The sequence below is a fragment of the Apodemus sylvaticus genome, chromosome 1 (assembly GCF_947179515.1).
Source record: "Apodemus sylvaticus chromosome 1, mApoSyl1.1, whole genome shotgun sequence".
NCBI classification, from domain to species: Eukaryota; Metazoa; Chordata; class Mammalia; order Rodentia; family Muridae; genus Apodemus; species Apodemus sylvaticus.
Genome location: NC_067472.1, coordinates 125,540,525 through 125,567,000, shown reverse-complemented (window position 1 = coordinate 125,567,000; position 26,476 = coordinate 125,540,525). Strand labels below are relative to the sequence as shown.

At 42.8% G+C, this 26,476-nt stretch overlaps 1 protein-coding gene across 1 annotated transcript in view; it reads left to right on the top strand.

The window, feature by feature from the left end:
• Positions 1 to 26,476, top strand: part of Efl1 (elongation factor like GTPase 1) — a 121,171-nt gene that overhangs the window by 77,670 nt on the left and 17,025 nt on the right. The window contains exons 16-17 of the mRNA XM_052159492.1: positions 15,682 to 15,813; positions 20,595 to 20,742. Coding sequence (XP_052015452.1) covers positions 15,682 to 15,813; positions 20,595 to 20,742 — 280 coding nt within the window. The remainder of the gene's footprint in view (positions 1 to 15,681; positions 15,814 to 20,594; positions 20,743 to 26,476) is intronic.

The window sequence follows — 26,476 nt, the reverse complement described above, 5'->3', positions numbered from 1 at the left end:
GAGACAGGGTTTCTCTGTGTAGCCCTGGCTGTCTAGGATCTCACTCTGTGGGCCAGGCTGGCCTGGAACTCAGAAATCTGCCTGCCTCTGCCTCCCAAGTGCTGGGATATGCCACCACTGCCCAAATAGGCTGAGGTTTTTAATCTCTCTATGGCTGGATCTTAATAATGATAAATAGCAATATAGATGCAAATATAGCAGTTCTTTGTCCTTATGGAGATGAGTCTCCTGAACTCAGGAGAGTTCTTTGGTGACATGTTGAATGTTAGCAGTAGAGAAGTAAGTGTATTTGTTTTTCCAAAAATAAAGGCAAAAATCGTAGCATAGCTTTCTAAAAAATTTTTTTGAACAACTTCTAATGAGTGTCTTAAAGAATTAGACTATAGATAAACCAGAGCATGTCAAAGACCAGAGACTGGAGAGTGGAGAGAAAACAGCAGACAGGAGGCAGCCGGCTGCTCATATTTGATTAACAGAGGAATCCGCTTGAGGCAGGCATCTTCAGGAGACTCGTCTCCGTAAGGACTTAGGACTCAGGGACATGCTCTGTCATTGGAGAACGTGGAGGTAAAGGAGGAGCAGACCAATCAGGTGCTTCTTCTGTTTTGCTGCATATGGGAGAGAAATTGTGTGATCATAGAGTAGGCATATGTTTGTGTATAGTGAATAAGAATTTAGGTTTCCTAGACTTCCTACAGCAGTGTCTGAAAATCTGGGTGCATCCGGCCCTACCAGCATTTACTTCTGCTTTTCTTTCCATTGAACCACTCATGTCTTTATGAGGTAGTCAGTCTCCTGTGTCTCTTTCCCCAGTGACTTGTGAGAAGAAATTCCTTTTACGTGTTGACCACCGATTTCTGTCTATGAAAAAGCTGTTTAGTGTGTGCTCTTTATTCCTGCTCTGCTTTATAGTGAGCTGTAGGCATCCTTTGTATCTTCTTTCTGCATGGAAGTCCCTGACTGAGTGGGTAGACTGCAGACACTTCCTCCTCCTCTCTGATTATTCCAGGGATGTCTTTTAATAAACTGAGGTTCTTAAGTGTAATACAATCTATGACTTTACAGTTCTTCTGTAAGTCATCCTTTGGATACCATTTAAGAAGTCTTTGCTTACTCTAAAATCAAGGGTTACTCTTTTTTGTATTTATTTAAATTTTTTATATACAATATTTTGATCATGTTCCCCCCCCCCCATAACTTCTTTCAGAACCTCCCCATATTCCTAACCCCAACTTTGTGGGTTTTATCTCTTTAAAAAAAAATCAAAACACACAAAATACTATAAGATTAAAGAAAAATGTCAAACAAAGGAACACACACACAAACCATTGGGTTCATTTTGTGTTGGTCAGCTCCTCCTAAGCATGAGGCCTGGATTATGGTTGATATACCCAGTGACACTACACTGGAGAAAACAGATTTCCCCTTTATGAGTGGGCATTAGTTGCCAATAGCTTCTTTGTTAGGGGTGGGAACCATGTCCATTTCCCCACCTTATTGCTGGTGCTCTGACTGGCCTGAGCCTGAGTAGGTTGTGTGTGTGCTGCCAGTCTCTGATTCATATGTGCTTCAGGGTTGGGTTTGAAGACCGTTTCCTCGGAGTCACCCATCACTTCTGGCTCTTAGAATCCTTCAGCTTCCTCTTCTGCATACATCCTGAGCCTTGATGGGAAGGGTTTGATGTAGACATCCGGATTAGGATGAGTGCTCCGCTCTCTCACTCTGTAGTACCCTGAATGTACCACATCTAGTCTGATCTCATCTCAGAAGCTAAGCAGGCGCAGGTCTGGAGAGTACTTGGATGGGAGGTTACTCCTTCCTAAACTTTGATTTCACTTGGCAGATTTAGATCTGTGTTTTGTTTTGTGAAGCGTGAGTGGAAGGGAAGATTGACTGCGGAGTGCAGCAGAGCTGTCCGTTTGGCTGAGAACCTTTGTTGTCCACGCACATCTGCATGGCCGCCTTTCCTGTGCCATTATATGGTTCATAATCACTTGATTCCACAGTACCTGTTCTTTAAAAACAACTCACAAGTTCTCATAGCTTATGAATAATAAGTTTTCAGTAGAAAATTGGTGACATTTTTTCCATTTTTAAAAGATCACAAGATGCTAACACAGTTTGGCTTATAATTGTTTTCCTTCTGTTTTATGTATATAATCTTATTTACATAATATTGTATAATCTACTTTAAATGGTCATCCATATTCAGTTTATTTAGTAGCTCGTAGTATTCTGACAGGCATACATATTTATTCAGTCTGTAGGCATTTATTTAGCCTGTTCCTGTCTCATTAGGAAACACTGTTGCCTTGCAAAAAAAAAATTTTTTTGTACTGTAAGGAAACAAATAAAATGGCCATATCAGTTTTGAGCCTTCTCCTTAGTTACTTTCACTTATTTTTAATAGAGTCAACATTAATCCAGCCCTTATAACACCAATCCTTTGGTTATTTTAATACTTTGATTGCTTTCATACCAGCATTAGCCACAGTGTTCTTACAGTACAAAGTTAAAACCCATGGGAACTGTAAACTCTTTTTAATATTCAAGTCGATATTAATATGAAAAACTAAACTGAAGTGTTTTTATCATTTAAACCTTTTAAACACATGTATTTACTCTGAGGCAGGCATGTGTGGTCCACAGCACTGCCACCCTCCCTTCCTGTGTGCAGGTTGGAGGACAGCTTGTGGGAGTCTCTCCTTCCACCCATGGGTCCTGAGGATCAAACTTGTGCCATCTTGCCTCCCCTCCTTGAAGTTCTAATAAGAGAGAAAACGTGATGATTCCCTACCATAGTAGCAGAACTGTCATGCAGGCCGCTGCTTCCTACTGGGAAAGTAGTGTGTGCTCTGGAAATGGATGTTAGCTTGAATGGAACAGATACAGTAAGTTTGTCTTGCTTACAACTGAGTTAGCAGGGCTAGGCATGTAGCTCGGGGCACCCATGCCTGCCCATCAGGTTGCAGACGAGGGAGAGCCTGGGAGTGCAGAAGGGCTGAGCTCTAACAGTGCTCCGGCCACCAGCAGGGACTACACTGCTTTCCTGGTGAGCCCCTGCCTGGGAGGGTAACCACAGGTGATGTACAGCCCTTTCTGAAAACACTGCAGGCGATATGCCCGGGTCACCTTCTGTAAATGGATCTAACCGTCCTTCCTGACAGCCTGGGATTGACACATGCTCTGCTTTCCCCGAGTGTGAACGTGGAGACGGGATAGACCATTTACAGCAGGTGAGCCCATCATGGCAAAGACTTCCAGGGAGAGCTTTGTGTTCTAGTAAAAACTGCCAAGTCAGAGAGGGGAGGCAGAGAAAGGGAGGGGAGAGGGAGGAGAATAAATTTTAGGGAGGTAGACACGCTTAGCCTGATCTAAATATCACACAATACAAACATGTCAATAGTTAAGGGGTACTCCATTAACATGTAAATCTTTGATGTTTTTATGTACAAGTTAAACAGCACATTTTTAAAATGCTGTAGGAACAGCCCTCTAGCCAAACACAAGAAGTGATCTTGCCTTTGTCTGCGTCTTGTGGTCTTCAGCACAGCTGTAAGCATGAGTGATCAGTACGTACTTAGTGAAATAATTTTCTAAAAGTACAGAAATTGTATGAAGTGCTCCTTCATCAGGGTTTGGATTCAGTCTCAAATCACTGTGTTAACCGAAGAGATTCCACGGGCCACTCTAAATTCCATGACTTTGAATAAAACAGTGTCCATTAAAAAGTGTTCAGTATCCTGGAAAGGCTTGATCCAGCATTGTAGGGGAGTACCAGGACAGAGGAATGGGAGGGGGGGGTAATTGGGGAATGGGTGGAAAGAAGAGGGCTTATGGGACATATGGGGGGAGGGAAACTGGGAAAGGGGAACACATTTGGAATGTAAAAAAAAAAAGAATATAGAAAATAAAAAAAATAATAAAAAACAAAGGTGTTCAGTACTAGTGGTAAAGGGTGCAGGAGAGTGGCTGGTGGTGCAGGCCCACTCTGCGTAACGAAATGATCTGATCGCCAGCCTGGAGACGCATGGTCTGCAGGTGAGGGCCTGGTGGGGCTGAGACTCAGCACCTCACTCTCAGGAAGGACCTTAATTAACCTAAGGAACAAGCTATTCCCCATCTGATAGGAACCCGAACCTCCCTCTGGATACCAGGCACAGAGAGATCCAGGCCTCACAGTCCAGAGTCCAGTTTCAATCTCTTGGCTCGGATTGATTAATACTAATGTAATTCATGAAAGTAGAATCCCAGGTTTATTGCTCTGCCATCACTCACACAGCGGGGGCATTCATTCAAGCCCCAGAAGCAACAAATGGCTGTTTCTGTTTTTGTTTTTCTAATTTACGTTTTTGAAAATGTTATTGTAATAAAAGTAGGCATTTTGCTGAGATCATTTGTTTAAATGTGTGGGAACAAAAGGGATACCACTCCTGATGTTTGAGGACATCTTTTCCTCTGCATATCCTTATTTCAGTATGCACTTGGGTACCTTTAAAGTGTGTGCATATCATGTGCACTCTTTAATGCACATGTCTGCAGGAGCATGTGCATGTATAAGATGTGAAGGGTAGAAGACAGCCTTGCATGTTATCCTCAGAACTGAAGCTTACTTCTTATGAGAGGGACTCTTTCTTTCCTTGGTCTGGTGGTCATTAATTAGTCTGGACTGGATGGCCAGTGCGCCCACGGAGCTCCTGTCTCCGCTTCCTCAGCTCTGGGATCACACACTTCCACATCCAACACTTTTACATACCATCTAGGGACTGTACTCGAGTCCTCATGTGTTCAAGGTGAGTACATCCTGAGACGTCTCCCCAGCTCCCAAAGATGCTTCTTGGCGAATTCAGAAAAAAATAGGAAATTGTAAAAAGGCAGTAAGAGCCTTACCAACAGTAACATTCGCAGTATTGAAGTGGTGAATAATCCACTGACCGCCTACACATTCATCTGTGTTGAACCAACTTGGAAGTTTTCCTGTAATTGAATCCACTCTTCTTATACCATGGAGTGGTCACCTAAGGAGCCCCTGTGTCTTTCCCTTCTCTTCTCAGGAACCTGCTCCAACGGGAAGCACTTGGTTGAGGCTGCTGTGTTTTCTACTAACCATGCTTTGAAAGGTGCTTGCAACCTAATTGTAGCCTCAGTAGGTGTCTGTGAACAGAAGCCTTGTGTAGATACATTGTATACTGAATTCTTACCTTTGAATAGTAGCATCATATTGTTTATGACTTGTGTGTTTTCTTATGCTGTTTCATGTTGCTTTAGCTTGATGGACATGGGGGATGTTAATTTGGTTTCTGAGACAGGGTCCCACTCTGTAGCCTAGGCTGGTCTGTCTATACAGTTCATGACCCTCTTTCTGTCTCAAGCTCTGCAGAATTGGGATTATAGGTGGCTGCCGCTATACACCTGCAGGGATTCCCCACTCCATGTGGGTTTCACTGTCTGAATTTATCATAATGTACTTTTTCTAGTCTTCTGTTCGTAGTTATTGAAAATGGCTTTCAAGTTGTTTTTTTTTTGGGGGGGGGGGGGGCGTTACTTTTTTTTGTTGTTGCTTTTTTTGCCCTAGCATGAGGAATACAGTTTAAGATCTGACATATGTTAGACAAGTGCTCTGCCCAAACTAGATCCCTGTTCCTTTTGTTTAAGTATTTAGACTCAGAGTATCTTAGTCAGTATTTCATTGCTGTGAAGAAACACTGTGACCAAGACAACTCTTCTTATAAAAGAAAGCATTTGGGGCTTGCTTACAGTTTCAGATGCTAAGTTCATCTCATCTTGGTGAGGAACAGCAACAGGCAGCTGTGGTCCTGAAAGCTACATCCTGATTTGGGGGCGGAGGCACACAGATGGACAGATGGATAGGCAGGCAGGCAGGCAGACTGAGCCTGGCTTGGGCTTTTGAAACCTCAAAGCCCAACCCCCAGTGACACGCCTCCTAATCCTTCTCAAACAGTGCCACTCCCTGGTGACTAAGCACTCAAATAATAGGAGTCATTCTTATTCAAAAAGCTCATAAAGTCTCTTCTGAGACTCTTGGCAGTCTTCTAATTGTAAACTCTATAAAATCAAAATTAAAAAGCAGACCACACACTTCTAACATTGGTACAGAATATACATTCGCTTTGCAGAAGGGAGTTTAGAGAGCAAATACTGGACCAAACAAGACCGAAACAGCAGGGAGAACTCCAAATTCTGCATCTCTGGGTCTAATGTCAAAGCACTCTTGCTATTTCCAACTCCCATCTGCTTTGTTGGCTGCTGCATGCTTCTCCCTCCTGAGCTAGTCCACACCCAGTTAGCAGCTGTCCTTAGCATGTGTCCCTGACTCTGGCATCCTCGACATATTCAAGTTTCTACAGTAGTCTGTGCTTCTCTTTCATAGCTTCATGCAGTGGCGTCTCTTGGCCTCCATGTGGAAACACCCTGAATTCAGCCTACCCACTCCTTGTCTTTCCTCAATTTCTTAGCAGTGGTGGGAGACTCTGCAAGCCCTTTCTATATCCCTGACTCTAAAGCCAGAGCCATGTGGCCAATTCAACCAAGTTCTGCTGCATGCTGGGGCTGGAACTTGATCTCCTCGTTCAACTATATTTACATCAGCTTTCTGTTGTCCTTAGATGGTTTCCTTAGATGCTTAAGTTTTTCTTTTTCTCAAGTTAGAAGCTTAGCTGGGTAGTGTCCTGCCCTGAAATCACCACTCCCCTTATTCCACTTGGCATCCAACTTTTAACTCCTTATGCACTGGATTTAGCTTCGTTACACTTCCTGGTGCTCCTTTACTCCTCAAACGGTACATTTTGTATTCTTTTTTTGTCCAGCTTGCTTTGTTTTATTAAAGATCTGCATAAGAGTGTGACCGTGTGACAGAGTCAATACTGGACTCTGGTGAAATCTCTGCTGGTGTCATTAACCCAAAACTCTTCAATTTAGCCTCAAGCAGATTTTTAAGACAAGCACATAAAGTAACCAATATTCTTTGCTAAAATATCACAAGAATGATCTTTCAACTTACTCCCCCCATGAAACTGCTTCTGCTGAGCCTCCACAGTTCAAATGACCCATTATTGTCTACCATGCTCATATTAGGATAACCCACTAAGCACAATAAAGTGACTAACTGCCTTTCTAGTCCAGAGTCACAAAGTCTTCTATATTCCTCCCACAAGCAGCATGGTCAGGCTATCACAGCAATACCCCGCTCCCTGATACTAGCTTCTGTCCTAGGCACTATACTATTGCTGTGACAAGGCAACTCTTATTAAAAGAGGCATTTAATAGGGGCCTTGCTGACAGCTTCAGAAGCTAAGTCCATCTCATCGTGGCCCATAGCATGGTAGCAGGCAGGCATGGTGCTGGAGAGAGAGCACTCCATCCAGACCCAAAAGCAGAGGAGGGGGCCAGGCCTCCACTTCCAACCCTCTTGCTTTCAGCCTTTTGAAGTGTTACAGCAAGCATCTTTGAACATGTGGGTGTTTACTAGGACACTGTTTCTAACCCTATCATTCCAAGCCAGGTTTTAATAACTAATCTAACACTACCTTTCTTCTAAGAAACAAAATTCAAAGATAAAATCATCTGCCTGACTACCTAATTTCAACCCAGTATAATAATTTAACTACAAGGCCAACAAAAGGGAAGTCATCTTTAATAAAGTGCAGTGCCCTTTAGAATGGAAAGAGTCTTTGTGACCATATCTGATTAAGTCAGTTACTTACATACATGGTGTCTATGACACAATTACAAATGTGGTTTGATAGAATGTGTGGAATTGGTGGCTGCCCTGAGTGGTTGTTGGTGAAATGGTGGATATCTTGTTTTTGCCGCAGATTCGTTCTTCCTCTCATTTATGTTGTAATTCCAGTCTTAAAATTCTAGAGTGTACTTAACTGCAAAAAGGAACAAAGGCAACAACCTTTGCTATTAAAATGGAATTAGATTTAAGCTCAGATTACCATTGGCTACTTATCCAGCATAAAAGCCCCAAGCCATGCATAAGAAGGGGCTGGTTTCTTTGTTCTGATTTCTAGACATTTGTTCATCCCACTAAATGCTAGCAGCACTTGCAGCAAGCTTTAGTCCCGACTTTAGTTCACAAAGCAACCTTTTTGATGCACATGGCCACCAAAACCTGGTTCTTCTGCACCACTTATAGGTGAAATGATACCTTGTTTTAATTTATATCTGTGTTACTGTTTAATGGGATTAAGGTGTGGGGATTTTAGAGTCTTTTTGTACATATGCTTCTGTTCCTCACTATACCCCTGATGCTTGACAGGTCTCCTTGGCTTACACTAGTTCTTGGTGCTCACAGGACTCTGACTCTCTAAGGTGAGCCAGTTTCTCACCTTGATTTGTGTTTTACAATATAGTGAGGTTTATAAGTCTGGTGTTATAGAATCTTTGGGATTTAAGTGTTCCATCTTGGTGGGGGATTAGGGGTTTTTGTTTTGTTTTTTTCTGTTTCATCAGCTAATAATCTGGCTGCTGCTTGCTGAATGGGCCCTCCTGTCTACACCTTTATCATCCGCATGAGTGCTTGTTGGTCTGTGTCTGGCCCTTACTCGTTCCCACTGATCGTGCATCTGTCAGACCATGGCTGCTATGCTGTCTACACACTTGCCCCCGGAGCTGTGCCACTTCCTCATGAAGAGTCATGAGCTGACCCTTTGTAGTCCTCTTCAATCCGGTCCTCATGAGCAGAAACTGCTCACAGTCGGAGGTGCCCTTCTCTGGTTCCACCTATTCATTCAGCTTTGCCCTGGCTTTCTGTGTCTTTGATTATTTTGGTCAGGTTCATTTTGAACCTGAGATGCAGTTGCCATTTTGTCCAGAAGGAACTCATTTCCTCTTTCCAGTCAGAAATATTTGGGTTTTCAAGACAGAAGGAGTCAAAGACTGCTTTCCTGTCTCAAACAGCTCTGGGTCTCTTCTCCTTCCTCTTTCTCCCTCCTCTCTTCCCTCTTTCCCTCCCCTCCTCTCCCTTTTCCTCCCTTCTTCCCTTCTAGCCTTAAGTTCTGTCTTTTTTTTTTTTTACATGATTGTAAATATCCCCATCTTCTTATCTGTGTATAAATGTCAGAGTTCTCGGTCAGACTTGAAAACACTTTTGAACAAGTCCTTGGCAATCTCTAAATTGTTCTTGGTGACCTTGATAACCCTTTGATCAAGACTGAGGTCAGAGGGACATATGAAAAAGCCACCTTAAGTTCTGTCTTTAGACAAATGAACAGCATTATTTTTAATCTACTCTAAGCATTTTATGCTCCTTGTGTGCTGACCTTTGATGTGTCTCCATTTATTTAAATTGTTCCATTTGAATCTCATCCTGAAGACTATTACCTGCAGTGTGTTAGCTGCACAGTGTAAGCTCGGTCAGCGGGACAGGGTACAGAGCCCATACATGCATGCAGTGTGAATATAAACTGTTATTCTTTGTAGATCATTCTTTAGTGTATACATGTGATTGATTAATACAGTTCATTTCATACACCAAATATAAGTTCAGAATCTAATGAGCATGTCTATTAACACAGCAGCTGCTGTGCGGCCTTTCTAATTATCGCTGCTTCATTTATTGCACAAGGTTAAAGCTGTAATTAGTTTCAAATCCCCTGATTCCACATCAAACATAACAAGCACACATGTGGACAAGAGAAAAGAACTGAGAGCATTTGCAAGATCCCAGAGAAGGGGACTGCAGGGGTGAAATGTCTCTTCAGTCCTGTGTTAGGCTCCTCACTGCGTCCGTCTGTTTGTCCGTCCAACCGTTCGTGAGGACCTTGTGTTCTCCCTTAGGCCCGCAGTGGTACCACTTCAGCTCTCCAGCACGCCTCTCACGTGCTCTGCTGACTGGCTCCTTAGCCCTCGGTTTTAGTTTTTGAGGAAGCCTAGAACCTTTTAAATTCTCTTTGCTGTAAACAGAACTAACTTGCCCTGTTGTACCACTGGTCATATTGTGCTATAATCTCTTGTTTCCCTGCATTTGTTCTGTCGTTCTTAAGCTCAGTGGGCACAGGAAGTGCTCGCCTTCATGCAGCCCTTGGAGAGTCATTAAGTAGTACCTATTGTGGAGCCCTGCCCTTAAAATTCATATTATTGGAAGGCTAGAGAAAATTTTAATGTTTACTAGTCAGTTCTTTGAATACAACTTTCCAGACTTTAAAACTTAAACAACCAAATATGAAAACTTCAAAAACAAACTGTAGAAAAATTATTTAGAGGGAAGAAAGGTAGATCCAAATATTCATTATACAATGAATAATATAATTAATGATAAGAAATTGCCGGGCGGTGGTTGGCGCACGCCTTTAGTCCTAGCACTTGGGAGGCAGAGGCAGGCGGATTTCTGAGTTCGAGACCAGCCTAGTCTACAGAGTGAGTTCCAGGACAGTCAGGGCTACCCAGGAAAACCCTGTCTTGAAAAAACAAAAAAGAAAGGAAGGAAGGGAGGGAGGGAGGGAGGGAGGGAGGGAGGGAGGGAGGGAGGAAAGAAAGAAAGAAAGAAAGAAAGAAAGAAAGAAAGAAAGAAAGAAAGAAAGAAAGAAAGAAAGAAAGAAAGAAAGAAAGAAAGAAAGAAAGAAATCCTTGCTATGCAGTCCACAAGGAACAGCTCCACTTCTGTCCCTAATCCTAAACTGTAGTCCACCGTGCCGCAGCCTTCACACTAAAGAGTAGAGCCCATGCCATGCAGGGCAGCCCCCTGCTCCCTGTCTGCAGCACCGCACCGTGAACCTCGTTCTCTCCCATGCCATCAACCAGCTATCCAGTCATTCAAGCCATTTCTGACCTAGCAGAAAGCACCGCTTCCGCTGTCTGACTGATGGACGTGGCTTCCTTGTTTGCTGGGCTAACTGCAGTGCTGCTGTGTCCTGATGTGACACTAAGACAACAGGACGGCTTCTTCTGTTCCTCTGTGATCTGCCTTTGACCCCGTCCTAGACATCTCTGGGTGCTGACCACTCCATGTGCTTCTTGTTTCAGTCCTCAACTCTCAGGCCTGTTGTGTCAGCCAAACCCCTGGACCACATCTTGAGTCTAAATTGAGATGCTAGGTGATATGGTTATAACTCTCTTACCTCAATGAGTAATTTGCTCCCCATTCTTAAATACCACAAAATTAAAAACTTATAATTCTCTAAAGTATTAGGGTTTTTTTTCATTATTCACTTTTGAGGAAAGCGTTTCCAGTTCTTAATGTAACCTGCTTAAGACCTATTTTTAGCTTATTTGTTCCTATGAGAAAGGAAAAAAATGACATGATGTCATTGTTGCAAGACTTCTCTCTGGGGCCACCCCTAACATAAAGAAGCTGACAGTCTGTTGATCATGGGCCTGCTGAGTATACCTAACAGGCCAACCAATCTTCTGAACGCCTTAGCTAGCCTGTACCTGTCAGCCCTGGCAATGTTGGCAAAGCAGGTTTGGAACTGCAGGGTTATCTTTCTGGACTTCCCTCCCCCGGCTCCCCACCTCTGTGATGAGGCTGTAAAGTGTGGGTTCACTAGCACTCTTTGGGGTTGAGTCAAACTGCTGAGCCTGGGTGACAAGGAAGCAGAAATAACTGGAGTGTAACCTAGGGGCAGATGAATTGCGTTGATTGGGTGTCCGATGGCATTGGGCATAGAACATAATGTCGCTTTGTATCCTGAGGGATGTCCTTAAGCAATAGAGAAGTCCCCGTGTTCCTTCCAAAGTGGCTCTCCATAGCCCAGCAGGAGCCACAGTGGAGTGACAGAGATACCAGCCCACCCACAAAACTTTCAATGGAGGTGGCCTCTTCAGGTTTCATATTATTTCCAAGTTTTAGAACTACAAAAACAAATAAACAAACAAACAAACAAACATGGTAGAAAAGCCAGATTTGCTGAAATGATTGAAGTGAAAAAAATCATTATTTAAGTAAAGAAAGAACGCAAGATTATTAAATGTTGTAATAGTATAAAGGTGCTCCCTAAGAGTAGAAAACAGAAACAGAAGCAGCTGCAGTGTGAGGATGGTGGGTAATGTGTATGCTGGGTTTTTGTTTTGGGTTTTTTTTTTTCTTTTTTTGTGAAACTAAATTTGATGGCATTATTTTTAAGGCAAAAAATAAAATTGTTTCAGACTGTATTTGATATGAAAATCAAACTGTGCACTTAATGTTGCCCTGTGCCCTACCACAAAATTCTCACAGAGATTTCAGTCTACTGTGATTTGTCCAGATAACCTTAATGGTCCTTTTTCTGTGCCTTTAAATTATATTTTAAAATAAAATGGGTAACCTGTAATACGGGTGAAGTAGAAACTTGAGGGTTCTTTGGAAAGTCGGGCAGATGGTGTTTTGCTAGGGCAAACATGAGAAGGAACGTTTTGTTAAAGTGGACACAGGTGCGAATAAGTCAGACTCATGAAGGAATGTTTTGCTGAAGCAGACACAGGAAAGGACGCGTTATAAAGGATTCTTTGATGCAGTAGTCTTCCCGCTGATATTTATCTCTCCTGGACCTAGAACCTGCATTTGTAAATCCAGAAGAAAGTCTCCTTAAGTAGCATACTTTTCTGACTTCCAAGCTTAGAGATAAAAAAGCACAGAAGCACACCACACACACACACACACACACACACAAATTTTCAGTAGAATACAATTTTTATCTTGTGAACACTAATATATTAAACATGCTATACATTAAACAAGTAATATATTTTTATTTGAATGGTATATAAATTAGATGTTATAACTCGTGGGGTTTTTTCATTTCTTTTAAGATATTTCCACTGAATGAGGTCAATTGGTTACCTCAGTATTATAACCAATATAACCCGAGGGACCATTTCTCCCTAAGTCTGTGTTATTCTTTATTGTGTGGGTTCTGCATTTCTGTGATTCTTAAAACTGTTGAAGAGATGAGTACACTTGCTTCCTGTGGCAATAAAGGATTCCTCTGCTTCAATCAATCAATCAATCAATCAATAAATAAATAAATAAATAAATAAGTGATTCTTTGCTAACAGCACGCATGTATTGGTCCGCTTTACATTGCATAGTTGAGCTGCATTTCTCAGGACTCCATAGAGAGAAGTGCATCAAAAAACTTGTGGTGGTGTGCTGCAGTTTCTTGCTACTTCCTCGGACTCAGGCTGATTGGATGCACGTGCAGAGGCAGGGCACGTGGTGGACACGTGATGTTTGGAGGAGTGGAGTGACGGGGAGGGAACTTGGCTGGCAGGTACAGCTAGCTGTGCGAAGCTTGTGGGTTTCAAGTCTTCGCTGATCTTTGCTTCCCTGAGAGAGGCACAGCCAAGAACTTCTCCTGGTGCTCCTGCTGGTCCCTCCGGCTGACTCTCGCCAAGGCTGAGGCCTGGCTGTCTGCTAGGTAGTGCCACTGCCGTGGCTAACCCAAGTGGATCAAGCTCCCGCTACCTGCTAACCTATGAACTGAATTGCCAATTTCCAGACACCACAGACGGGAGTTGCTCCAAAGAATCTTTCTAAACAGGTCCACTTCCCCCATATGCATTGTTTCCCACTACCTCTGGTGGATCATGGGATAAAGGGAGGTTAAACCGGTTAGGAACCACCATTAAAAATAGTAAAGTTACATACAGGTAACAAGGGTTTTTTGTTCTTTGGGTCATGTCCTTTGCTATGAATTCTGTAGCATTGACTCTTTTCTATTTGGAGGAATTCTTGTCATATCAGTTGATCTGGGCAGATCTAAATAGCGAGAATAGGTTTGGTCACTGGAATGGCAAAATGTAAGCCAGCAGTCAGAGAGCTAGTATGCAGATTCTGCCGCTCCTATCTATCCCTCGGAGTGTAGAGGAAAGGGCAGCATTGTCCTCCCAGGGAGACCATGTGCTGTGCGCAGGAAGGGAGTGCTGCTGTGAGAGGCCAGAAGCAGGATGAATGAGGTTTGAGAGGGTATACGTATGATGGGGTTTTCTGGAAGCCTCAGGAACAGAGGTGAGGCTATTTCTAGTAGCACTGCTGGAGAGTTTGCCAGCCCCAGATCTGTTACACCTTCATGCCAGGGAGACAGACAGGAAGAAACTGCAGCCAGACACACTTCTGGGTTCTGGAGCAATGGCTACAGTATTAAGGAATTATGATTTCAGTCCAAAGGGTTTGTTGGGGTGTGTAGGCATGCACAGACAGGGCCACAGGCTTGGTCATAGCAGAATGGACCTTTTCCCTTATACTTGGAACTGGCTTCATGAGATGGTGCATCTGACTGTGCTCAGGTTGAGGCATCAGCAGCAGGCTTCCATGGGTGTGGTCCGACACAGAGATTCTTGTGAACTGCCTTCCCAGTGCATGGCCAGGTCCTTGCCTCAGGTCTCCAGTCCCAGATTGACTGCTGCACTGGGTGAAATGGTCTTCCTTTTCCACCCTGGGGTTTTTACAGCCGCTTGTCCAGTGAATACACCAGGCTTTCCTTTCCTTGGTTGTTTTAATGCCCATAGCACTGCCCTTTGCTCCTGCAGCACCTGTCCCTAAAGCAAGCAATCTCTCCTTCCCTCTTAGCTTTTTCAGTCATTTATTTCAGCACATTGACTCCCAAATGGTCCTCGTGCATGGTTCCTAATGTGTTCTAAAATCCTGTCCACACTAATTCTGAATGTGAGATCAGAATGTCCTTTCATCTCTCTAGGAAATTCTCTCAGCTCCATCTCGTTTATCCAGAGACCATATGTACCCTTCAGAGTCTCATGTATCCATCACACAGGAGCCCAGAGAGGGAACGGGATTCTCTTTAAAACTGGAGTAGAATTCAGAATGGTTGGGGGGTTGAACACCCAGTAGCCATGTCATACTATAGATTTCTAAATTTCCCTCAAGTATATTTAGCAAGGTAATTATTTTTAGCAAAGGTTTATATTTATCAAATTAGTATATATTTTGAGGGGTAATTACACAAACTATAACTTGAAATAATCATTGTTTTCTAACAAAATATCTAGAAGTGGGGCCTGGAGAGAAGGCTCAGTCTGGAAAGAGTCTGCTAGACAAGCATGAAGACCTGAGTTTGGGTCCCTACCACCCACATAAGAGCCCCAGCAGAACCCCACTACTGGGGAAGGGAGACGGCACATCCCTGCACTCACTGGCCAGCCAGTCTAGCCAGCTGCTGAACTTAAGGTTCTACAAGAGACCCTGTCTCAAAAAATAAGGCAGAAAACTATTGAAGATGCCTGATATCTACCTCTGGCCTCCACACACAAGTGCACACTCATGCACATGCACCGCCCAAAACACATTCATATGAACATGCACAAACACAGAGCCCAGAAGTGATCATTTCTATTGTCAAAATTGATATGCTTTCACTAAACCTGATACAACTGAATGCCTATCTGCACAACAAAAACTAGCAAATATCTGGGGGTTTGTATGGTTGTTTATTTTATGAAACAGGATCTCACTGTATAGCAGTGGCTGACCTGGACTCACAGAGAACTGCCTACCTCTGCTCTACAGTGCTGGGACTAAAGTTGTGTCCCACCACACGTACCCAGAATCCTGTATTTTTGGCAAAAGTAATATTATCTAGGTTAAAAAACAAACAAAAAACCACCACAGAACTTGTGCCTCACTCGTTCCTTATCAGTTGGCAGTGTACTAGATCTGTACTGTTATTTTCCTAACGTAAGTTCAGAATTGATTGATTCCCTGGGTCTTTTTTCTCTCTGCAGGAATCGGAGGCCTCCAGGACTTTGTACTAAAATCTGCAACTTTGTGCAGCCTGCCGTCCTGCCCACCATTTATTCCCCTCAACTTTGAAGCCACCCCGATCGTGAGAGTTGCTATTGAACCAAAACATCCAAGTAAGATGACGCTGTTCTTAGAAACATAGAACGCTGGCATAGGTTTCTTTGTCCTGCTTTTGAGACAGGGTCTCTCTACAGACCCCTGGCTGGCCTGGAACTTCCTATATAGTCCAGGCTGGGCTCCAACTCAGAGATCTGCCTGCCTCTGTGTCCTGAGTGCTGACAGTGAAAGTGTAGACCACCATACCCAGCTTGTGTCACTTGTTCATGTATTTATTTGTCCCCCTGGGACCTAGCTGTTCCTAGTACCTCATGATGGTCAGTGACGAGCCTTCCCCAAGGGAACATAAAGCCTACCGGCAGTTTTGAAAGGCAGTTTTCTACTGAAGGATTTACTGGTGTCATTAAAGTGCTATGTAGGTACTAGGTCTGTGCTATGATTTTTCATACCTGTATATTCTTCCTTTCCCTAGATCCGAGACCTGAAAAAAAAATTTTTTTCTTTGAGTTCCTATGCATAGACTTAGCTGCGCATGGCCCCTGGGTCCTTATAACAATATTGGGAAACTACCCAGAAGCTGGTTCTGCTCATCTTTTATTAGCTTAGATAATGTAGCGCAAAGTAGTGTCCCAAGCAGCCTTTTAGAAATTTTCTATTAAAATATTAGGGCTCAAGTTATCAAATATTTACTAAATTCTATTTTTTTATATTGATTGTTTTGTGTGTGTGTGTGTGTGTGTGTGTGTGTGTCTCCATTTGCATGCATGCATGTGTATGGGGTGTCTGCAGAAGCCAAAAGACCGCATCATCTCCTGGAGTCCCAGAGTTACTGGTGGCTGTGAGCCGCCTCATAGGTTCCCTGACACGAAGGCTCCTACACAGTACCTGGCTTCTTTCTTCTTCATGGCATGTTCCAAATGATGTTAATTTTCTTTACTTTGTTCAAAAATAAGGTAGTTAAACAGAATTATTGGGTTATCTACCTGGAGGCCAAAGTGCATTTCCTCACATGCCATTGATCAAAACAAAATTTTTTTTGAGCTTTTAAAATCTAAATTGAAATACTTGAAAAGGACACAATTCTCACTTGTCCCATTTCTAATTTTATATTCAGTGTCTGAGAATCTGCCTTTCATGCTGCCCCCATGTCCTTGAGCCCTCAAAGCACATGCAGTGTTTGTGCTTGGCTCTCCTGTCTTATACTCATCCTCCCTTGGAGACTCATCCATCCGTGGGTCCCATGTCTAATAACTAAGAAAACGTTCCACTGTCTCATGGCAGGGCTCCCAGTACCACTGCCCACCAAGCCACAGGCAGACCTGTTGTTATCCCTGCACACAGCTCTTAGTTTGAGACCTTTGATCTTTTTCATGAAGACTTGGTAGCCCGGTGATCTGTATTCATTCAGAACCTTGCCGCTTCCTCTGTCATAGAGAAGAACCACACCCGTTTGGTTTCTCATACTTTTCTTCTGGGATTTCCCAAGCTGGGGTCCAAAGCTGATCTCGCTGGCCAGCCTCTGCTCCTGACACTCGAAGTTGTTGAGAACTCTATAGACAACCATGAGTGCCCCACACCGTGACTGCCTCCATCGTTAATCCTGTGTGCATGGGTCTCAACAGCACACTGCAGACTTGACACTGAATCTCTCATCTAATCCTCTTGGCAGCCACTCGAGTGCAGTTTTTAATCTCATCTTCATGTGTGTGTGACTGAGGCATAACAGACTTAATTAGGTACAGTTTATAGGTATAATTTGTTTGATTCCCAACACTAGAAAAGTTATAAAACTAAAGAAGCTGGTACAGTAGAGTCTGGTCGTCTGTCAGTTAGGATTATACGCCATGCTTGCCGTGCTTGGGGAGGACATACATGGGTTCCTCTCCCAGCCCCCATATCTGGTGGCTCACAGCCATTGCTGCTCCACAGGGGACACAGAGGCCTCTCCTGGGCTCTGGAGGCACTTTTCACTCACATGCACAAATGCATACATGCATATACAGTTCAAAAAACTTGTCTGAGGTCATACAGTTAATAAGTGCTTCATTCAGGTTTCAAACCTCTACCTCAGAGACAATCCTAAATCTTTCCTTTGAGAAAAATAAGAAATCCTCCTGAGCTGAAACAGGGCTTCCAGGTACATTAGTTTTTCTGTTGATGTTTTATATATATTATGAAACACCAAAAATATAAATTATTTAAAAATTGAGAAACAAAATAACTATGTTTCTATGGGTTTTTTTTGGTACAGATACATTCTATCTGTAATTGTGCTTTGTAGTTGTATTAATTATGTAATAGTACATCATGGCAAGATACTGCAAACTTTAATAGTGTGAGATATCTCTTATTCATTCTAATGGAGGCATTAGAGCTTAGAGTCCCCAGCCAGTGGCTTTTGTACATACTCTGGTTGCAGCCACCTGCAGGTTAACTGTGCGTCCAAGAGTCGCTCCTATGAACTAAGTATCAGTTTTGAGTTAGCCCTATGTTCTCCCAGGGGCCCCTTCACTTGGTACTCAGGTGTTCTGCATCAGACCAAAGCCACTGAGCAGTCCAGAGGTAGCTTTGGCTGTCACACATCACCACTTCCACAATATTGTGTTGTCAAATGTCACTGCTACTGTTAGGGGCCACTGTAACAGAGCTGAGTATAAGGAGGCCAGGATGATTGAGATCACCTGCGAGGCCAGCTACTATACAGTGCTTCATTCTTTTCAAACTCTCAACTTGGCACACCGAACTGTCACTGTCCAGAGGTGTCTCCTAGTCCGCATTATTCTAACACTTGATTTTACGGTTACTGTCAGAGTCGGTGAGTCACAGAGGAGAAATGCTTAGCTGGCAGACTGCACTGAACCATCATGTTCCTTTTAGAACACTGAACAGTTACACCAAGTTCTCAATGAAATGCAGAAAATAAATGTCTACTTTTCTTGATGTCACTTCCTCTTACACTCCTTAGTGTCATTGTCTGTGCAGTGAGTGGACTGCCCATTTGTAAGATTTTTAAAATAAGGGAAGAAAATCACCTTCTAAATTTTAAATGGTTAAAATTCATTGAGTGTCTATGTTGATTTTGGTCACACAATGGCTACCAGAAACATTTTCAAATCCATGATTTCAATGTTGACTCCAAGTCTCAAATTTCATTCCAAAACTTTCTTCTCTCCTCACTCTTTTATGCTGTCTCCTTTAGCTGAGAGATAGATGTAAGTGTGCATGAATGGCGACAGGTGTATATAGGTTGGGCTTTGTCACCCAGCGATGGAGAGCCACTAAGGAGCTTATTACCCTGCTCTTGCTGTCTTCCTGTATGTGAGTCTTACCTGTGTCTGGGCAGCAGTCATTTAGGCTGGGCTTCCGGTGCGCTGACAGTCAAGCCAACACTGAAGAGCAGCTCTGCCCACAGGAGCAAGGGGAAGCCACCACGAGCGCTGAAAGGGCTTCCACCCCGGGCTTCCCTGGGGATTCCCTGTACTCCCGTGTGGCTTGCAGCCATCTGGTCTGAGGGGCAGTGGTGACTGTGGACAAAACCTAGGCTCTAAGCCTGGCCAAGCAGCTTCAGAAACAGGCTCTGCCACATAGTTGCTGTTGACTCTGGACACACATTCTTTTCACCCTCTCCAGCTGTTTCCTCACCCACACAATGAGAACAGTAATCTGTGCATTCCTTCTATGATGTCCACTTCTAAAATGCTTGTCTGGCATTTTAACACTATAAATAGTGTTAGGTATTTTTAGAACGTTAGTTCAGAAATAAATGAGCGTTGAATTTCTTTTAGTCTCCTCCTGTTTCTGCCTTGCAGAAAGCTCCCGTGCTTTCACATGTTGAAATTGAACACTGGAGAGCTGTGAAGCAAAATGTTGATTCAAAACAGTACTGTATAGTGCTGTATATCTAATTCGCTCAGTCTTTACTGTATAGGAATGCCCTCAGTCTTTACTTAGCCTCAGAAGACTTGCTCTGGCCTGACTGGAAGCCACTATAGCAATGAGTGTGTAGGAAAGAAGGAGGAACTCCCAAATGCAGATCTCAGTCCCATCTCTCCCTCCCCTCCCATGTGCTGTTGGGTTGAAGTGGTTCTACATCAGCACGTGCAAGGACAGGAGGGCAGAGGGTCAGTAGCTAGTTACTGTGGGTCCTGAGCCCCACACTTCTGTCCAGTGCTTTCACAGATAGGTTTGTCTTGCTTTGTTTCTTGAAGTGCTGGGAGTCCAACTGAGGCCCTTGTGCACAGCAGACAGGCACTGTACCAATGAAATCCACCTCTTAAACCCTGTCACTACTTTTATTTTAAGACAGAATTTCACCAAATGGTTCAGGTTGGCCTGGAATTTATTCTGTAGCCCAAGCAAACCTTGAAGTTGAGATTCTCCTGCCTTACGCCCCTGAATAACTGGGATTGCAAGTCTATGTCACCAAGTCTGTCTTATAAATTCTTATTTTATATGTTCTAGTAGTTTCTCAGGTATCATAAATGATTTGTGCAACTGCTAATTTTATATACTATTTGAAGAAGTGTTGCTGTATTTCTAGATCTATACTATGTATGTTACTAGTAAGAGAAGTGAATTCACAGGCATGGTGATGATAGTTTTTATCTGCTAAGAATTTGATGAAGAGATGTAAGTCATGTAAATCAGCCTTGGCATCCTAATGCTAAGCCTCTGTGGGCCCCATCTTGGCTGACTATACAAGCCAGCTACAAGAGAGTGGGTTCTTCACAGCCCTGGGACCTAAGAGCTTTATTGTGACGCCCCAGCAGAGCCGCTGTAGTCTCTAGGTCATATTGGCTCTTCTACCATTGTTACTGTGTTTCATTTTGTCATCTAGGTGAAATGCCTCAGCTTGTGAAAGGAATGAAGCTGCTAAACCAAGCTGATCCCTGTGTCCAGATTTTAATTCAAGAAACAGGAGAGCATGTTCTGGTCACAGCTGGGGAGGTCCACCTTCAGCGATGCTTGGATGACTTACGAGAAAGGTCAGATTCAAATGCTAGAGATGGAGAATGATAACTCTAAAACCAGTGAGATGTTTTAATGTTTCCCAAACAGGTCAACTAGGACTGTGGTTTACTTTGGAAGAGAAATGCAGTGCCCTTAATTCAGACATAAAACTGCTATTAGGTCATAAATTTAAATTTTAATAACTGAAAACTGACATGAATTTCATACATTTGAATAATTTTGTGTTTTAGCTTAAGTCATAAAACATTTTAAAATGCATATGTCAATTTTAAGCATCCACACAGCAGATATCAAAGCAACAAAAATCTTGTAAATACAGACTATGATTAGGACAATGTAAACCTTCTGGAAATTTCTATATGAAGGTCATATGTAAGTCATTATATCTGAGCATACCAGATCACTTTATAAATAATGTTTTTCTTTGTTTTGTTGATAATGTATGTTTCTTGGAAAAGTATAGAAAAATAAGAATTATCATGTGGAAATAACAGTTCTGAGCACTCAGGTTCACAGGCCCATTTGGTCCTGTAGGTATTTACGGATGGATAGCTGTCTGTGTTGGGCTCTGCTCATCTGCCGTGGCAGGCTTCTGCAGCTGTTACTGCTAACTCAGAAAGCAAGTGCCCCCAACTACTGTAACTACCAATAGTGTTTGAAAGTGCCTGCTCACCTTTTGTACACCTTACAACATCACAATCTGGAAGACAAAGGCTATTTGTTATAATATATATGCATACATGTGTTTACTAATGAAAACAATGAGAATTTTCTTGTAATAGCCTTTTTCTTGTCTTTTTAAGTTTTCTGGGAAGGTAATAATGATAACGTAGATAATAAGTTCTAATCATATGCTGCTAAATATAGCACATGGTTCCCATGTTTGTCACCTCACCTGCACAGTGGCCCCATAGACTGGATAGTGCAGTGGCCACAGTGGACAGCATGAACTGTGCGGCAGTGTGCAGTAGAGTCCTTGTAGGATGAGGCAAGGTCTCCTTCAGATGGAGGGTCTGCCTTGTCTTCCTCACTGGAGAATGCTATTGTAACCTTTCCCTTTCCCTGTTTGTATAGCTGAGATGCACACAAAACTCTAAGATAGATTTCCATCTCGTTGCCATTTTCTCAAGTTCCGTTTGGGTAAATCATGAGATACAAATAAGAGTTCCAGAGGGTTCCTCCCACCCGAGTGCCAACCTGGGCTGACCCTGCTTAGCTTCTGTGATTATAGTAGATCGGGTGCATTCAGGCTGGCAAGACCCCAGACTCTGGGTTTCTTACTAAGCTTTAGAAATGTTATTTGTTCTGTTTGTAAATTAGGTTTTTCTCCCCTTTTCACTCTCCCACTGACAAGGTAAAACTTCGCATGAAATAACCTCACATTCTTAGGTTGCTAGCTTCCTTAAAAATCTGCCTTTGATAATTTAAATTATTTTAAAAAATATTTTCTTCTTAAACTCAAGACTTGTTTCAGTAGCTCTATATTGATATCTTTGCTTAGTGTTTTCAGCTCCTGGTTTTCATTGTGGGTGCTTTTTAACCTCTGGAGGAAAAAGTCCAAATATCTTTAATAAAAGATATTAACTTTCTAGAAATCTACCATTAACATGGTATTAAGTAATTTCAGTAAATATAGATATATTTTTTTTTATTTTGGGAACTATGCCATGTAAATGTTCCTAGAAAATGTTAATATTTAAAAAATGAACGTAATATATAGTTACATTGAATGAAAGCAGTGAGAACTGTAATAAATCTATTTTAAAAGTATATACTGCTTCTTTAAAATATCACGAAAGTTCTCCTTTAAAAAAAAAAAAAGTAGAGTTTCCCTGTATAAAGCACAGGTTGACCTTGAAATTACAATCCTCCTCCCCAGCCCCTTAGGGAAGATAGTGTCTGGGTAGTTACTGGCAATCCCATTTAAATTCTGAAGTGACCCTTAACTGTTTGACTGAATATTATCATTTCTGAAAGTACTGCTTACTGCCCACTTCCTCAAGACAAACAAAATAATTTCCTTCATGCAGCCTCTTGTGATAGAGGAAAGACATCAGGCCCAGTATTTCCTGTCAGAGCTCAGAGGTTACTGGGCCTCAGAAGAAAGGACATGTAAAGGTGGTCAGCAGAGAAGTCAGCGAGGCTGCGTGCAGCATGGTGGGGAGGGACGGCGGGCAGGTGCGTTGGCTTAGTCAGGCAATGGCTTGTGGCCTCCCAGAAAGAAAACTGAGTGGTGTTGGCAAATGGCCATTGGGTTCTGCAATAGCCCAGTGCCCTGTGGTAAATAAGGGCTTATCTGAGGGACCAAGAGTCATGAGAAGGAATTACACTGAATAGCCTATCAGTGGGCTTTGATTGAAGGATCATGTCCTTGAAGGATGTGTCCAATCTATCCTTCCCACCCCCCACCCCCATGTGTATAAGACTTTTCAGGCTGATTTGAAAATTTATGTGCAAATTTTCACCAAAGGGCCAATAATAACCAAAGAGCTCCCAGCTGGTTCTGTCACTGGGCTACAAGATTGGGAATCAGTTTGTCTTTGCGGCAGCAGTAAGACTGTGATATGGTGCTGACCGCACAAGGGATGGAGTAGAAGAGACTACAAAAAACGGTTGCAGGGCAGAGCAATGAGGAAAGGACAGAGTCTCTAGTGAATAGTGCTCCCCAGTTTGATATGTGTGTGTGAGAGGGGTATGTGGGGGGAAGAGGGTCTTATTTCATATCCTACTTGGAAGAGTGTGTGAGGTAGGTTGTAGGTTAATGTGTAAAGACTGAAAACTGCTTAGTCTGGAAGATACTGTAAGGTAAGGGAATATGTACAAGAAGTGGGTAAGAAAATTGGATTTTAAAGACAAATGACAGTGAAGATTTAGCTCATCCTCAACAAAGCCTACAGAGTAAGAAAGTATCACCGGTGTGCTCTAACCTTTGTAATACCTGCAGAGTGTGAGACTTATGTCCTCATGTCTAAACAATGCCTAAAAATACCTGACAACCCAAAAGGAAGTGTTACCAGCACTAACAGGCACATCACAACAGGAATCTAAAGGCAAAAAGGCATTCGAAATGTATGATCGTAGCTGGTAAAGCCCTTGCCTTGTAAACCTGAAGACCTCAATTTAATCCTTGACTCATATTAAAGAGACAGAATGTTGGCACTCACTTGTAATCTCCTCGTTGGGATGGTGGCCACAGGCTGATCTGTGGGGCTCGCTGACCAGATAGCCTAAACTACTTGGTGAATACCAGGCAAATGAGAGATCCTGCCTCACAAACAAGGAAGGTGACCTCTGAGGCACAACAGTCACAGTTGTACCCTGCCTGCTCGTGAGGGCACACACACAGGTTAGATATCTCTATGTCCCCCAAGATATTCTCAAGTGATGGAGGAGGTACAGAGCATGAATAGGAATTGGTACACTCTTGGAATTTGGTTTGTGCTGTGTCCTAAGAAAACAGCCACTTCCCTCAGCTTGGCAAATCTTCCATTTCTGAATCTGTATGTGTAACAAAGCTGGGCAAATGTCTGTCAAGGTGAGTGCTCTGGACGGCATTCCGTTCTAGGCGAGGTTCTCACTGCATGGCCTGGGATGGCCTGAAATCCTCAGGCTCCAGTGATGGTCCCTCAGCCTCCTAAGTATCTGCAGCCATAGAATCCACCACCATAGTAGGTTGTCACTAACTACGGTAGAGACTGATTGAGGAAGAGACCGTTGGTGATCTTTAGTGTCCACATGCACACACATGTGTACTTGTATACACATAATTAGACTGTATAGTTTAGATGTTTGCATTTAAGTAGGAAAGACAGAATGGCGGACAGATTATAATAGAAAGTTATGGTTGCCTGTGAGGGACTTGAAAGAAATGGGGAGGTGCCTTCTTATGGCTAGAGAAACTGTTTTTGCCTGGGCAACGGTTTACATAGATGTTCACTTTGACCTAAATGATTACAGATCAGTTGATTCTTTGTGTACTAGTCTTTGTGACTGCTACATCTCATGGTTATATTAAGAACATCTATGGCCTTCTAGGACCTTTTAGTTGTCATAGGCCATGCCTCTTATTTCAACTTTTTCACACATCTGTGCTTTGTATAGAGAAGAGGGAGAGGTGAAGTGTCAGCTGCTGTCTCTGAGCCAGAAGAGCTGTCCAAGTTCTCAGTGTGGAGATCTTACATACAGGGCAGACGAGCAAGAGCCCACACGAGGCACCGGCTCAGCTGTGGAGAAACCTACTGTACTTTCCTGTCTATCTGTCTGTCTGTCTGTCTGTCTGTCCTTCATCTGTTTATTTATAAGTAGCAGCAGGCAATGCATTGCCATGATTTACAAAGCCTCTGCTCCAGTGATGAGGATAGATTTGGCAGCTGCACACTTCCGTCCACAGCATGGAATGGCTTTAATTGTGTGAGCAATTTCTATAGCAGACTTCTTGGAACCTCAGAGATTCAAAGTAGTGCATAGCTTTTTTTTACTTTATAATAAAAGGTAATAATATAATGGTATAGATGTATTAGTTTCAATAGCTTTGTAGTTAGCTAACTTAAAGTACCTAAGTAAATATTCTCTATGATTTTAAAACTATTTTCCCACTCCTGTGCTTTTCCTATTTATTTGTTTATTTTAGTATCCGTGTGTCTATTTTATTGTTTTGTATGCATATTTGGGTGGGGAGATGCATGTATGTATGCTTGTAGGTGTGTGTGGAGGCTTGGATGTCATTTCTCAGATACTGAGCAACCCAACTAAACTAGGTTTACTGTCCAGTGAACCCCAGGAGCCCAGCTGTGTCTTCCCCTCAACGGTGACACTGCTAGCACAAACCAGCACACTGGCGTTTTCCACACGGGCTCTGGGGGTTGAACCTGGGCCCTTAGGCTTGCACTGCGAGCACTCCACCTGCTGAGCAAGAGCGGCAACAGCTGCTGCTCTTGCAGAGGACCCAGATTCCAGTCCTAGCATCCACCTTAGGCAGCCCCACTCCGCCCCGCTCGGGAATCCCGAGCCCTCTGGTCACCTTCAGACGCATGATGCACATAAACTCATACTGTACACATACATACATATAAATAAAAATAAACCTTTTATTAAACCTGCAAATTAAAAAAAATTAACAATGTAATCAAAGACGCATTTAGAGTTATATCCAGCATAGCCTTAGAGACTTATCTGAGATAAGGCTGGAAGTCACAGTTTTTCATTTTGTTTTGTTTCTTTCTCTTTTGGTAATTTCGTTCTCTTCTTACTCCCCACCCTCTAACGATTAACTGTCAAATTTAAATCTTTAGACCATTTGAATTTTTCTCTGCTACAAGGCATTTACCCAGTCTACCTGCTTACCTAAATGTTTATTGAACCTAAGCAAAAATAAGTCACTTTTAAAAGCCTACAAGAATTCTAAAAACAAGGAATTCTATCATCACTCTGTGGGGTTTTGTTGTTTGTTTGTTTGTTTGTTTGCCAAAGTGCAGGCCAGTTGTTACCTAGCCACATGAAATTTTAAATTCCAGTAAATGCTTTTAAATAGTCAAGAAGCTTGAACATGGAGGCTGGAGTGATGGCTCAACGGTTAAGAGCATAGACTGCTCTTCCAGAGGACCTGAGTTCAATTCCCAGCAACCACATGGTGGCTCACAACCACCTGTAGTAAGATCTGATGTCCCCTTCTGGTGTGTCTGAAGAGAGCAACAGTGTGCTCATATAAATAAAATAAATATTTTAAAAAATCAAAAAGAAGCCCAAACG